The sequence below is a fragment of the Lichenostomus cassidix genome, chromosome 1 (assembly GCF_008360975.1).
Source record: "Lichenostomus cassidix isolate B80296 chromosome 1, HeHo_3.0, whole genome shotgun sequence".
Taxonomy (NCBI): domain Eukaryota; kingdom Metazoa; phylum Chordata; class Aves; order Passeriformes; family Meliphagidae; genus Lichenostomus; species Lichenostomus cassidix.
Genome location: NC_139479.1, coordinates 94,708,413 through 94,723,905, shown reverse-complemented (window position 1 = coordinate 94,723,905; position 15,493 = coordinate 94,708,413). Strand labels below are relative to the sequence as shown.

At 34.8% G+C, this 15,493-nt stretch overlaps 1 protein-coding gene across 8 annotated transcripts in view; it reads right to left on the bottom strand.

The window, feature by feature from the left end:
• Positions 1–15,493, bottom strand: part of TBC1D23 (TBC1 domain family member 23) — a 32,930-nt gene that overhangs the window by 8,275 nt on the left and 9,162 nt on the right. For 4 of the 8 annotated variants that reach the window (XM_085071930.1, XM_085071903.1, XM_085071913.1 and 1 more), the window contains 12 exons: positions 15,245–15,473; positions 13,874–13,997; positions 11,570–11,694; positions 11,416–11,459; positions 10,406–10,509; positions 9,506–9,628; positions 8,477–8,569; positions 5,727–5,897; positions 5,468–5,510; positions 4,615–4,721; positions 3,824–3,966; positions 2,345–2,389 (listed from right to left, as the gene is read on the bottom strand). In XM_085071930.1, the coding sequence (XP_084928056.1) occupies positions 2,345–2,389; positions 3,824–3,966; positions 4,615–4,721; positions 5,468–5,510; positions 5,727–5,897; positions 8,477–8,569; positions 9,506–9,628; positions 10,406–10,509; positions 11,416–11,459; positions 11,570–11,694; positions 13,874–13,997; positions 15,245–15,473 (1,351 nt within the window). The remainder of the gene's footprint in view (positions 1–2,344; positions 2,390–3,823; positions 3,967–4,614; positions 4,722–5,467; positions 5,511–5,726; positions 5,898–8,476; positions 8,570–9,505; positions 9,629–10,405; positions 10,510–11,415; positions 11,460–11,569; positions 11,695–13,873; positions 13,998–15,244; positions 15,474–15,493) is intronic. The other 4 variants (XM_085071945.1, XM_085071937.1, XM_085071963.1 and 1 more) reach the window with 3 other exon arrangements.

Here is a 15,493-nt window from a genome sequence, read left to right as displayed (position 1 = left end):
AATGACACAAACACACACAACTGAGCTGTAATATGTGACAGTAAGATTGCAAATCCTGAGATATTTTAAAGCTCCAGCTCAGAATACTGTGATTACATGGTCATAGCTGAATTAAAATCTCTTGCCTTCAACTGTTGAGAATACTTGAAAAATATGAGAAAAACCTAGAATTTCAGAAAGCCATAAAACAGACAATTTCTGAAAAAAATGAACAAGTCATGATTTTAGCCTTTAGAACTGGCAACACTTAGTAATTAAAAAAAACTCCAAAACAAAACTGAAGTTTGGCTTTTTCCTCCAGCTCAATAACCTCCTTCCCCACACTGTGCATTTATCTTTCCTACCAACTCTAAGCCTTGGTTCCCATTTTACATATATTGACAAACTCCAGTCTACATGCTACTGTAGAACCAAGCTGGACAGAGAACAGCATTAGTAACAAGTAAATTAATGCTACGAGTTATGAATGCCTGAAAGTAGAATTGGAAGTTAGGAAAGAAAACATTTTCTATGGGTAAAATTACTAATATGAACAAAATAAGGAAAAGTTAAAAAACCCAACCAAACAGAAATGCAGTCTACAATGGCACAAAAATAAACATACAATTACATGCTCATTAGTGTTTAAGACAATAAGCATCAATGACACTGACAATTCAAGAGGGCAGTGCTTCTATAGGGAGGCTTTTGTAAATATGCTTTAGTAATACATAACCAATTGAGTAAGAAGCAGCACATTCAAATAATGTCAAATTGAATTATACAGAGAGGATCTAAGAGCAGATCTCACTGGTGTTTATCAATTGAGGTTAGTCAAGACAAGAGAGTAAACAAGAAAGTAAAAAGCTACTTTATAAAAGCCTGGTAATATCTTAAACTACAAACTGATTCCCTTTGACCTGTTTACACAGAAGGCCATCATAACATGGTTACAAATTGAATGCAATGTCCTTTGGTGGCAGACCTGCCAAATGCAATATCCTGGTAATAAACACAAAGTAGATCTAATTGAATGGATGCAGATAAAATGCCACTCTAGGTTTCTAAGAACTGTAATTTTAAGAGAATACTCTAGGGATACATAGCATGAGCTAATTTATTATGGCATCTACCCAATGAAGGAAGATATGCAATAGTAGTGAAAGGAATAAGCAAAATATCAATATATCAAAACTTCTTGGTTAAAATACAGACTCATGCATCTCTGAGTTATCAAAGAGTCACCATATATTTAATTTGGTATTTTAACAATTTCTTACCATATTCTAGAAACAGATCAACAATATGTGGGGTTACAATCCCCATGATCTTTAGTAATTCTAAATTAACAAAACATTTTATGTGCTATTGGGCAATTCCCATTGTTCTTCTTTTATAGAACACTAGTTAACATTACTACTGATTTTGCTCACACAAACAACACTTTTTTGTGATGCTTTTGGGTGAATCTCAATTCAAATTATGTGCAAACTACTTGAAAGAAAAATTAGACAAAAATAGTTGAAAAACCGTTTTTAAAATTTTCAAAAATTCATCCAGCATTAATCTTCATGCTTTTCAGTGTACAAGGATCAAAAACTACAGAACTCCTAAACCAAAGTTCCAAAGTGATTATGCATGAGCTGCTCTTTAATTACTGCAAGTAATTTAATATAAACTCAATCCACAATTTTTATTTCTGAAATAATTATAAGACAATGTATGTGACACAAATTTGAAGGGCCTCCACATTTGCATGAAGTGCAGTAGTTAGGTGAACAAGATGAGGTAGAATTTCAAAGCATATTTACATATTATTATTTTTCTTTTCCCAGTAATGAGCATGTCTGCCTCTATCAGCATGTTCTATCACCATGTGATAAGAAGCATAAAAATTTGAGAATTCCAGACAGAATTTCCATATGGGTTCCCTGTCATATCTAAGTTCTGATGATGTTTTATGAACAGTTTACTTTCCATACTTGTAATCTCTTGTTAAAATCTTAAGCCAAAATTTGTTCAGTAATTGCTCTTGGTGTTTTCTACTATTACAGGTTACTAATAAAATGTATACAGGAAATGACAAGTAAAAAAAAAAAAAATCCATAAAAAGCAATAGTAAGGAAGAGAATAGAAAAAGCAGAAACTAAGAGAAGAAAGTACTGCCAATACACTCTTTTTTCTTCCTTTAGTCTCTTGATCAGTGCTTGTAAAAAGCAATAGTTTTAATATATTCAAAAAAATTAAATTAATATCAAAATATGCAAGCAATCTTGTCAGTGTAACCAATGCTTACAAACATTGTGATGCCATGCTAAATACAAGAAAGGTGGTTTTAGTCAGACTGCTTAATTATCAAGCTTACCGCTCCAGGCTTGCTCTGTCTGGCCAGGAAAGATTGAAAGGTATTCTACAGTACATTGGGGCAGAGGACAGAACAAAAGAATTAAAAAAATGTAAAGGAAAAACCTAGATAAATAGCTGAAATTCTCTATATTGGCAATGTATCTTCTTCAAGGATGCTTGGAAATGAAAACAAGGCTTCATTAAAGCTGGACATGAGGTAAAGAAATATTTGCAAAAAAATCTACTAAGAGATTAATTTCCCATGCTACTGATGGCTTACATGTAAGCATTACTTGATTTCACAGAAGTGCTTGGGTTGGAAGGGATCCTAAAACCATTTTGCTCCCCCCCCTGCCATGCACAGGGACACCTCACACCAGAAGATATTGCCTAAAGCTCCATCCAGCCTGGCCTTGAGCACTGCCAGGGATGGGGAATCCACAGCTTCCCTGGGCAACCTGTGCCAGTGTCTCACTACCCTCACAGTAAAGAATTTCTTCCTAATATCTAACCTAAATCTACCCTCTCTCAGTTTAAATTTTCCCATTCATTCAGTTTAATTCTTCACACAGCAAAAGCTACTCTTAAACGCTATTTAAGAATTTTCTGCCTCTGTAAAATAAAAGTAATAATACTAATTTAAAAAAACATTTTCCAACACAAAAAGAAGGAATGATCAGATACAAGACTATCAAAAACTACTCTTCATATGGCAGATATTTTAAACCCTGCTATCAAACAAATGCTAGGTCTCTGAGATTCTTGAATACCAATGTCTTGGTATTCAACATATAACTTCAAAGGCTGGAATTCAAAAAATTAAAACAGGCTTTTCATTTAAAGCTCTTACAGATGAAAGACATTATTCTTGTAATTAGTTAAGTATTTGGAATGATGACTTCCAAATTTGAAAGTGTTCTTCAATGTACTTGCATATTCTTGTTCCTAGCTGTACTTGAAGACACAAAGACCAAATGGGTGAATTCTGGGTTTGAAAAGCAGCTTTACATCGGGACTTGAAAAAAATCAAGATCTTTAAAAGAGTTAAACTCAATTTGACAAGACGTAGCAGTAAAAAAAACCTAAACAGAACAAAACCAACCAACCAAAAAATACCCATCCAGAATCCTGGTGTCATTAATCCATTTCATTAGAGTCAGGATGGGGAGGAACTGAAATAAAAGTGAAATCATTGTTCACTTTTAGACTGAACACAAAACTGACACATTATAAGAAGTCAAATTAACCACGCAGTGATAAATTCTAGATAAATGTTCCAAGCAACAGAAACCCACACTGGCCTTGCAATACTAATGCAGCACAGTAGGCTCACTGGGCCATGGTAAAATTGTGAGGAGGGTAGGGGCAAAAAACTTAAAAACTGAATATGGAAGACAACTTTTTCCTAATCAGCCCAGTTTTCACACTTATGGAATAGTCACATGAAATAGGAAGTCATTGCTCCCAGCTAATGAACAGTGAGATACAAGTGACCCACCTGTCCACTGGAGTAGATGTATTTTCAATAAAACTGATAACTTTCTCTTTCACATTCACAGATTTAGTCTTCAAAGCAACCGTCATTTTATTCACTAGGGACTTCACTCCTTTTCCATCACCTGAACCGTTAGGAGAATCACCCTGTAAAAGTAACTCCTCTCAGGATGAATCATATAAAAATACATTATTTAATCTCAATGAATTTAGTAGGAAACAGACTACAAAATAGTAGTTTATTTTTTGGTACTCAGTAGAACGTTAATTACAGATTTGAGTATTTCTTTAGAGTTCTATCAAATAATAGTAACGATATGTGACTGAGGAAAATATGATCCCATAAAGCAAGCTCGACAAATTATAATTCTGAGCACTCTGCTATGAACACCTAGACCAAGCAATCCTATTAATGATCCATTGCATCCAAATTAAAAGCCAAATCCTACACATAATATATCAGCTATAAAAAAGATACAGTTTTGAGCTTTGCCATGAAATTGCATGCTACTTTATAATAATTTATTCCCAGAGTGCGTAAGAGCCAGGAAAAGAGTTATCTACTACATGTATTCTGCTGGTGAATGACTACAACAAGTTCTTATCTGTAAGCTCTTCCCCTCAAGAGAATAAAAATATTTAGGTCACCTCAGACTAGACAGTGACCACACAAGTGAAAACAGTCATGACTTGCAGTAATCCATTTTACAGAACAGAATGAAGAATATGAAGAAAAAAATCAGTACACCTAGGGCTCCCATCCCACTGTAACACTTGTGCTTAAAATTCACTTACATCAACAGAGCTTATGCTATTTCTTGAGCCTGAGGTACTAGCAATCCAGTGGCCATATCCATTTTCTGGTCCTTCCACATTGATATCTGCTAAGTGCTGCTGGAGGGCTGTTAAAAGGCCAATAAAAACCACTCAGAAATATTGTATGTTCCCGAGACTAATCAGTAACAATTTTTTCCTCACGATTTAATAAAACAGATAAATTCAGATATCACTATAATAATCCCTGTTTTTTCTTTCAGTAGTACAAAGGCATTAAGAGAATCTAATTATCTAATGCCTATTTATCTACCTAATAATTATTTTAGTAAAGTTAAAATATAGCAGCAACTAAAAATAAATCACTGCTTTGATCTTGAAGACAGCTTTTACAACACTGCATATATTGATTAATAATGCCCCTACACAGACATTGCAGCACAGATCTCTCCGCTCTTGTAGAGCCTGATTGTTTCCAGCAACATCAACTGCAGAATTGCTGATTTAAGAAATCATAACAGCAGTTAACACTAATTATGAAGTTGCATCTTCATATGAATCTGCAATCTATAGGGGCTAAAACATCAAGGATGGTAAGTTGGAAGAAAGAGGGAAATTCCTCAATTCCTGTAATAATTTTTCTCTCAGAAATTTTGGTAAGATGTAAGAGTTAACCACAAATGTGCAAGTACAGTGTTTATTTACACAAAACAAAAATCTGACAAATGAGACCCAGTTGCTATTCATTTAGATGGTTTTTAGCAAAAGCCTCATAAAAATACCAACAGTGTAAAGATTTCAAGATTTTTCAAGCCAAAGTTCATTATTAATAATAAAGCCTCATAAAGCTTTATTACTGAACTAATGAACTTACCCATAAAGCCTCCTTTGGCAATGCTTACATACTCCTTATTTTTCTGCAAAAGAAAAGACAATTCTGATCAGAGGAAAAACTTGTGGAATAAGTTTGGCGAGTATGGTAATGAAACATGGGTTAGGTTGTTTACTAAAACCTGTAAACTCAAGTAATGTAAAACACAGCTAAGATTTTAAAGGGAAAATATTTTACCATTTATGTATGGTTTTAGCATTTTACCATCAATGACAAATAACCCATGGCAATTTAATTGTACCTGTAAGAAATGTGCTAACACCATGTTCATATACATATCTTCTTCTTCCCTGCCACTTCCCATGAAGCAGAGATGCTCCCCACCAGCTATGGAGCCAGACTCAATAGATTGTTTTTGTGCTTCTAACAGGGATTTTACAGACTGTGCAAATTCTGATGGGTTTTGAAGCATCTGTGGAATGAACAAACAAAAAACGCTGTTTGACACCAACATATTGTAACATGAGTTGCGGAATGAGACAAACTTTGAGAATGGTTATAATTTGTTGGGCACAAACAAGGCAACATCAGCACTGTACAAGTCACACACACACACAGAACCTGAGACCTTATGTTACATAAAGAATACCGTGAATGGTCCTTTACTTCCTCACCCCACTTGCTCTTCTCAGGAAAGAAACATTTGTTAGTTTATTTTTGAAGGCATCAAATAATAGTGGAACAAGTCTTTGCAACTTTCATATTCCATTAATTTGGTAATACAGCAGTGGGACTGGTTTCCATATTTACATATGCTTGGGCACAACACATTCAAACCTTAGAGATTTGAAACCCTTTAAATTATCTAGAATTTCTAGTGCCAGTAAGGCCTTCCTCTCATTGTCTCCCCACTAAGCTTTTTCTTATTTACTTATCAAGATTTGGGAAAAGAAATTACAATTGAGGGTACAAGGAGGTATCTGTGATTCTTTGTACTCTCAAGAAATTAAGGCTGTGATCTCTTGAAGGCCCACTATGCATGCCAAAACATGAGTTCTATATGAAAGACTTGGAGAAACAAGCACTTTCTCAATACAGCTGAAATTTTAACCTGTCTTTTTGAGGAAGGTACTCATTAAAACTAAAAAGGAAATTTTGACCTGTACCTGGACTGGGGGGCAGAAGGGATTCTCACTATCTAGCCTTTTCAGTGGATTAAATGATGAAGGACAAAGTCACAAGTACACAACCTAGCCATCAGTAAGTAAGGCTGAATTTTAACTGTGGTTTTCCTAGAGATAAAGGCTGCTGCTTTATTACACAGGCCCTAAATCTCACTACTTCCTCTATCTAAAAATGATTTGGATTCCAAAGTGCTTTATTTGCCCATTGCTTCCCCATACAATAATTTTTGTGTACTTTGCACATACAAGAATATAAAATGCACTGAAATTCCATTAATGACTTTTCATCACGAAGATTTTTCCCTATAATATTTTCCTAACATTAAACTTAAAAACAAGGATGAACCTGGTGACATTCATCCACCCTGGTTCATGAAGGACCCTAATCACACTAACTGACACATCCTGAAGAAGTTAATTCCAATATACAACTTAAATACAAGTGAACTAATCGCATCTATTTTAAGACTTGTTTTCATGGACTTCTTTTTCATATACTATCAGCTTTTTGCACTACTTAATGATTTATAATGCTTCATTGAATATGACATTCAATTAAGACTAGCAGAACACCTATACAGGACAGGGAAAGATTTTTCCTAAATGATTTTTGATCTAGGTTAAAACCCACACTATATCAAAGAATGACAAAGACCTTGTCATTGAGTCCAACCACAAACCTCACACTGTCACCTCTCCTCTAGTAAGGCACGTCCCCAAGTGCCACGTCTATAAGTAATAAATACCTACAAGTAATAAATACCTCCAGGAATGGTGACTCAACCCCTTCCCTGGGCAGCCTGTTCCAATGCTTGACAACCCTTCCTGGGAAGAATTTTTTCCTAATATCCAATCTAAACCTCCCCTGGTGCAACATGAAGCCACTTCCTCTTTTCCTACTGCTTTTTACTTGGGAGAAGAGACTAACACCCGTCTTGCTACAACCTCCTTCAGATAGTAATAGAAAGCACTAAGGTTGTCCCTCAGCCTCCTTTTCTCTCCTATGTAATTATATTCATGTGTAGAATAATGAATAATGTGTCATGTTAATTAGAGAGGTAAAGATATTAGATGCAGGACTGAACTTAAGTAAAGAATAAAGGTTTTTATGGTGTATATACATATAAATAATTCCATACAGCTTCCATAGAGTGCTTAAAGTTAATAGTTGAGGGCTAATCTAGAAGTGATAAATACACTGCTGAAATAGAAGAAGATTTTGGGGAAAAAAGGACCGAGAAGAATACAAAGGAATGTTAAACTAGAAATTCATAATCAAATAGAATGTACAAAATGTTGTGCAAAAAAAAAAAAAGAGTGCAGTAACTTCGGGACTGAGGTTTTTCATCCACAGCACACCTCAGTCCCAAAGTTATTGTGCTCTTTCATATTAGTACAATATGCAAGAATTTTAAACAAGCAACCAAGTCCATTTCAAGACATATGCTCCTTACAAGCAGATTGTACTTAGATTGGCTAAGGCAAAAAAAAGAGCCAAAAAAACCCATGCTCCTTTTTAAAATTAATTACACCTTTCATTGGAAACTGGGGTGCTAAAAATAGACTTCTCCTCCAAGCAACGTATAATCTTTAGTCTGTATGGGTTTCTAATCTTAACCTAAGAACAGGAAGTCTGGAATCCCAAATTCTAACATCATTAAGGACTAAACTTCTTGGTAAAATGATGGCTCTACCATGTCCTTTAGAGAAGCCAACTTTTGAAACCTTACCCTCACATAGGTAGACACTGAAGTCCACAGACTAGAGCCTAAACTAAGGATACTTTATTTTTCCAGGCAGACATTTCTCTCCCCCTCTATCTCACTTAGGATTCAAACACCAGTAAAGAAACACAAAGCATACAAACCAAATCTGAGTCTAAATGAAATGCTGTTGATAAATGCCCAGCATTGTATTGCTCTGCAGGACGACAATCCACCACAAAGAATCTTACTCCTTCCTGAAAGAGAAATTTTTGCATTTTAAAATTGCATAATCATCGACAGAATTCAATTACGTTCTAATACTAACTCCAGGACTAAAGGAACTGCTCAAAGGGGCTTATTAAATGAGTTATTAAAATATCTTACTTTATTTGATTAGTCTGAACTTTGGCTACAGTTACCAGACACCAATAGCATTCCAGAAGCAGCTTTCCACGAACACATCAGCTTGTGTGTGGGAAAGGATCAGCCAAGTGCAATTATATAATTTCTACTGAGAGGAAACATAGTGGGTATGAGACAATCTAAGAGTCCACTACTAATGAGCAGAGCACATAAGGATAGATTTATATCCCACCAACTTAAACAGGATATAAACAGATGCTTAACTTTTTTTGGTCAAGGAAAAAAAAGAAGCTATGCATGACAAAACTGGAAACTGCTACAAAAAGTCAGCAGTCAGTAAGAAACCCTGTAATCTAACTACGTTATGATCATATACATGTCTTGATACTTCTAGTGAAGTTCCTGCATCTATGTCTGCAATTAATTACTACTGAAATAGGTTTAATCAATTTTCTTTTTTTGATTTAAACCTTTCATTGACAAAAGACAGATATTCCTTAAGAGCATTCTTCTCAAAGGTACTGAGTAGTGGATTTTAAACTTTCCTCTGTTGTAGCTACATGTGGAAAGGAATTCAAATTAGTGAAATACTACTTTAAGCTCACACTCCTTAAATTCAAATCAGCTGTCTTAAGCTCCCCTATGCTCCTTCCTACAGCACAAATGCACTGAAGACAGAAGATCATTTACAAGGCAGAAAACTTCAAGACAAAAATATTTTCCTGAAATAGCAAGTAATCATTTGTGCTGTTATAATTTAAAAATATTGGTTAGTGGTTAATTCTTTTCTATAAAATTGTTGGGGAAGGTTAATTCAGTATACTGACTCCTTGTTGCTGATTTGCTTGCAGAATCTCAGACACAGAAACTGCTAGACAGAGAGCCTGGCTCAAGTCTGTGTCATCATCTTTGAGGCCCAGCAAGCTGCTGCCAAAAAGACTGTGGTTGTCCTAATAAGGCAAGGAAAAAAAAGATTAAATGAAGCCACTGTCCTTAGATGTAGAAGTTTAAAATAAAACTATATCCACTAAATCACAAATATTAACTTCCACACATGCATATTCTGTCCACATAGTAATGAAACTTTTGATCAACTGAAATTCTTTCTGAAAATCATGGCAAGGTCTGCACTTCCATTACAAACATTATTCACCACCTTGACCATGCCAACAAGATGCAGTGCCTGTGGTATTTATTTTTTGGTTGTTTATTTTAGTTTTTCCCCCCAAAAAAACCTCCCCTACCTGTCTACACACATCAGAGAAAGTACATACAAGCCAAAGGCAATAGATATCAAATACTTTTATTTCATTCACTCATTAAGTCAGATATCATGAGTAAGAAAGAGCTGCAAAAACAGTGCAGGTGATAACAGATTTATCTCTAGGAAGTGACTTTTTCCCCTTTCCTATTGCAAGTACAGCTAGGACTGCTGTGCAGTGTACTACAATGCAATTGTGTCAATATGAAGTTTAGCTTCATCAGTTCTTACAAGAACATCATTTGGAAAATGAGGTTATCAGTCTTGAGGCGAGAATATCGCAGAGAAGCTCCTCTCTAATGTGTTTCACTTAATTTTGTTATTTTTCAAAGATCCTAACAGTAAAGTATCACTAGAGGAACAACATGAAAAAATTATTTTAAAAAAATTGCAATGAAATATTCAAAGTCAGCAGGAGCTTAAACACTCACCAAATAGAAGACAATTTCAAAATTACTGTTATTACCTTTCTGAAAGAAGCTGGAGTTTTGCTACAGTAATATTGTGCCAAAGAGAAGAGATCTTCTATATCTTCTAAATCAAGATTGGCTGGTGATGTTTCTAAGAATTCTGAGACAGACAAACAACATGAATGCAACACTATTTCAGACATGGAAATTAAACATAAATATTTTTAAATCATGAAAGAGCTTACTTTTTATAAGGCATAACAATCTATTGTATTGATTACACATGAATATTGATCCACTCTCCAGATGAAAAGACAAGATACAGGAAATACTCCTTATCTATAGAAAACTTATGCTTTTTGCTAGAAGTTCAAACCTTCTATGCAAATTATTTTGTACCACATTCTTACTTCTGTACAGTTTTAGCTTTTCAGGTCTAATTCTAAGTCAGCTACTTTTTCTAAAGAGTTCTAACCAAGAGAATACTTTAAAATGAGTAGTTGATCAGTAGCACTGTTCTATGTCCAGGAAAATACCAGGGTGTAGCTCTGCAGTATATGGCAAAGACACAAAATTCCAATTCCAAGCACTCTCATTTTTAACTACTAGGAAATAGTTAATTACACTATATTATATATATAAAAAAAAATAAAAAGGCAAGAGTTATTTAAACCTTCCATTGAAATTTAATGCATTTTCTATAAAAACAATGAATTAGGCTCAAATCAAGTGCATATAAGATAATCCAGAAAATGCAACAAGTCCAGCAGATTTAAAGAAGAATTTGAAAGCTGCTGCTTTGGGCTTAGAAACATGATTGTTTCAAGTACTTCAAACTGAAGTATAAAACTAGGTGTGGGTGTACTAAAAGGAAACAGGGAAAGAAGGTCAAGGGCAGAGCAGCAAAAGCACAGTGAGAGAGGAGTTAGTGGGTGAAGGGATACATTAATGAGAAAAATTACATGGAAATAAACAGTCTAGCTCTTTATCAATTAAAATAAGAATAAATGGTGATTACAGTATATGGTAAGTATTTCACTAGCAGCTATGTAAGAGAAGTACTTACTTATCATTTCTTCTTTATCTGATTCTTGTGCTAAGATAACGTCTCTGAAAACAGTAAAGTCACAGGCATAGATTAAGTCAGTAAAACCAAATTAAATAAACCTGGATTAAAACAGTGTCAGCAAAGAATCCCAAAGAATTAACTATACACTTACTTTGCATTGACAAGGATGATCAACATTAAGAAATAAATAAAGAATGGATCTGCTTGTTGTAGATATCCATCCCATATTGCCTGAGTGACTTCAGCTGAACAGTAGTAAGAGAAGAGGCTTCCAAGCTAAAAATTTGGAAAATAATGTGAGAAAAGGCAATTACTAGGAACAATCTTACCAGGATTACGTTTTTAACACAGATACAAGACACCTAAAAGAAAATAAAACCAACTAAATTATGATAAAACCTACATCTGCACAGTGTATTGAAGGATGGTTCTAACCCTAAACCAATTTTTATGGAAACAGTGCAGAACACTACAGATTATCTGTGAATAAATATGCCTTCTGTGAAGGCAAAATTAGCTGTACACTGCCAGCCTTGCAAATTCAACCACAGATAACAGACTCAAGCTGGAATGCTGTTTAGCTCACAGACACTGCTAAACACTACTTATACCAACAAGACAATCGTAAGAGAATATATTTTCTCAAATAGCATAGCAATTAGGGCTTTGAAAGGATCCTGCAAACATAATTATTTTTATTTTCCACAGTAGAATTGGGCTAATTGAACATGGCTGCAGATTAGTTTGACAACATCACTTACTTAACATTACATTATGATGCCTTATGACTGAGTAATTAAACATTTGAAAGCATCAGAAAATTTTCATTACCATTTAAGAAACTCTTTGCCTGTTCCCATGCTCCCACTTGAAAATACATCCTCTCTGATATGCAAAGTTCCAAGAAGATAAAAGGTAGGAAATTCTTCCATATATGCCAGATAACACTCACAATCACACCTAACTCAAATGCACACCACTTGACTGCACTGAGGTCTTACTGAACTTGCTGATGCACACTAATTCTGTATCAACACAGCTACAGCTTTCAAAAGCCTGGCATCTGTTTTTAAACACTATCATGGAATATTTAAACACTTCCTAGTATAGTTTTATAGCAAAAAATTAAAAGATCAATTCAATTCTAACTCAAATACAACTGAAGACAAAACATCCATGAACAAGATGACAGCGGCAGGTCTGCATATGTTGCTCATATATTTCCATGTATTAGTAGTAATACCTCTATATAGACAAAAGATTTTTTCACAGATGAAACATGGAATTTTACTGTAATCTCATGATATAAAATGAGGTTTAAGATCTTTTCCTAAAATTGTATACCAGGAAGCATGGCATTGAGGACTGGCAGCTATACCAGCTCACTTCACTATCACCTTTCAGAGAGAAGATTCTTTTTCTAATTAGTCATCAGAATTCTAATAAAAAAATTCAAAGAACTTTGTATTTACTAAGGAAAATTCTATTAAGAAATTGAGATTGAATGGCAAAAAAAAGACAAATTCTCTTTTGAAGGCTCATGACTGGCAAAAGGCAGATTTTGAGAATAAGAAAATTCTTCCTAGACACAAAACTACTGTGCGCTAAACAAAACTGCTGCCAGTTTTTTATACTAAAACTGGTAGCAGCCATAAAAAAAACCAAAAACAAATTCACACCTCACAGACCTTAATAATTCTTTTCAGTCTTCTTTAACTGAAAATAAACAAAGTTGAAAAAAATTTTACATAGCAAATGAGTATGCAAGAAGAACCTAGAGGAGTTCATGGGTCAAAGTCTTCTTTATTAAATGCCAGATTTTGTCTGTGCAAGCACAGTATCATGATTTTATATTGCATATACTAAGTAGCATTGAAACAGGAGAATTTTATTGTAGTCCTGCTACACAAACTCTATAAAAAAAAAGACTGAGGTAAGCATCTTACTAACTACCCCCAATTTGAGGCAGTTTTGAAGAGGAAATGACTAATGCTTTAAAAGCTGTAAAATATACGTGCCTAAATTCTAAAAGACATAAATGTATCTCCTAGCATGGAGATTTTTAAAACAATTCATATTTCAGCTTTAAAAGACCTGATAGACTGATGTTTATCCATATGTACAACATACAGTTGCCCACTATCAAAACTAACATTAGGGCTTCTTGCTTCTTGAGTATGTCAGCTGCTCTCATTCTTTCTTACTCCAAGAAGCTCCTACCATCAGTGGCTCAACAATTACTCAACCAGTACAATAAAAATGTGACACTATCAAGACCTCATACCTTATGTAAAACAGCTGAAGACAAAAAGCCCACACTATATTAAAACATGCAATTTATTTCAATATATGCAGTTCTAACCGCTTGTACTACTCTTCCATAAACTGGCAACATGTACTTAAAGCTTAACAAAAATTTATTTTTCATTATGTTTCCCTACTTTCACTTTATTACCCAGTTGAGTGCATATGAATCTGGAGTCATCTTCTTGGTATCAAGAAAGGAGCAGAGTTCAGGCTCGTGGTACTGAAGCAGAAGTCTAAATAGATGAAATGGCCTTCCCTTCATAAAACAATCCCTAGAAAGTAGCAATGAAAATAATAATAAACTCCCCTGTAGTATTGCAGTTTTCAGACTTACAGTAGCAGTTCTTTACTATCTGTGATTATGTAATTTCCTGTACATTGCTCTTCTAATTCACAGGGACTGATCATGACATCAGCTTGCCTCAAGAGTCAAAAGACCAAACAACCACAATCAAACCAACAAAAAACCCCAAAACACCGAAACTCCCACAAAATTAACAAGGCAGGAGAAAGAATGAAATACTGGCAATACCTGATGGATTATATAATACAGAAGTATTTAAAACAGATTTCAATCTCAAAATAAGGCAAGCATGGTACCAATGGAGCAGAGATTTGCTGATCTACAATAAATTGCCTATGTCTTTCATTCTCCCATTGAAGACAAAAAAACCCAGGAAACAGTGAAACACCACCTACAGAGCAGCTCAAATACCAGATACTCTGCAAGCCTTCTACAGCTGAAAGCACATGAGTTATGTGACCATAATGCCACCATTCCCAAACAGTTCACAGAGCCCAAGAGTGTTTCAGACCAGAAAGGGACACAAGCTGAGTCAAGTGACAGGACTGCTAAATGCTTCCTGCCACAACAGCAAATGTGCACTTTTCATATTTTGGGCACACATCCATCAGCCAGGCTGGAATCTCCTCTCCAGGCAATCAGACAGATCTTTAATTACAGACTATCCCAACTAGCTGAAGTGTCATGGTGCTCCAAAATACATAAAAACTTATCTTAGTGAGAGCACCTACATAACAGCATGAAAAGCTCAAATTTAGTATTTTTCATTAAAAATATCTAGCAATTAAAAAAAAAATTCAGTCCCTATTCAATAGAACATAGGGAAAATATCAACTCCTTCTAAAGAGATTTTGAGACTTAATTAGTGCTTACAAATTACTGTTTCTGAAGGGGTAGAAGTATTTTAGATACCAAAAATGCTAGGAAAGGAAACAAATTCACATAACCTATGTGAATTCATTCATAAACAAATGTTTTGATATTGCATGAAAGGACAGCTCTTTAAAAGGCAGATTGAGTCTAGATCAGTCACATGCTAACTTTTTGCATCTCCTGGATTTCAAACCAACAAGTATTGAAATTTATTATCATATGAAAGAATCTGACAACACTGCTACAAACAGTGCTACTCTAGCCAAAACCAACATGCAGATCTTTCAGAGAATACTTGTAATGCTAATAAAAATAGTACATATGGAGAAGAAAGAGTTGTACCTTGGAATGAATTTATTCATGATAGCATAGAAGCAGTTGTACAAATCACTGCGGGGCAAATGAAGGTGCACCAGGGGTTTGAGCAGATGTATCCAGCCGAGGCAAGAACTGTATTTAACATTGCGTGATTTACAATAAAAAGTAATAACAGACTCAATATCCAAAATTAATACTGACTTCTCTTCTTCTGGCACCGACAACTGGTCTGAAATAGGCACAGTGATATAAACTGTATTAAAGGTTTTCAAA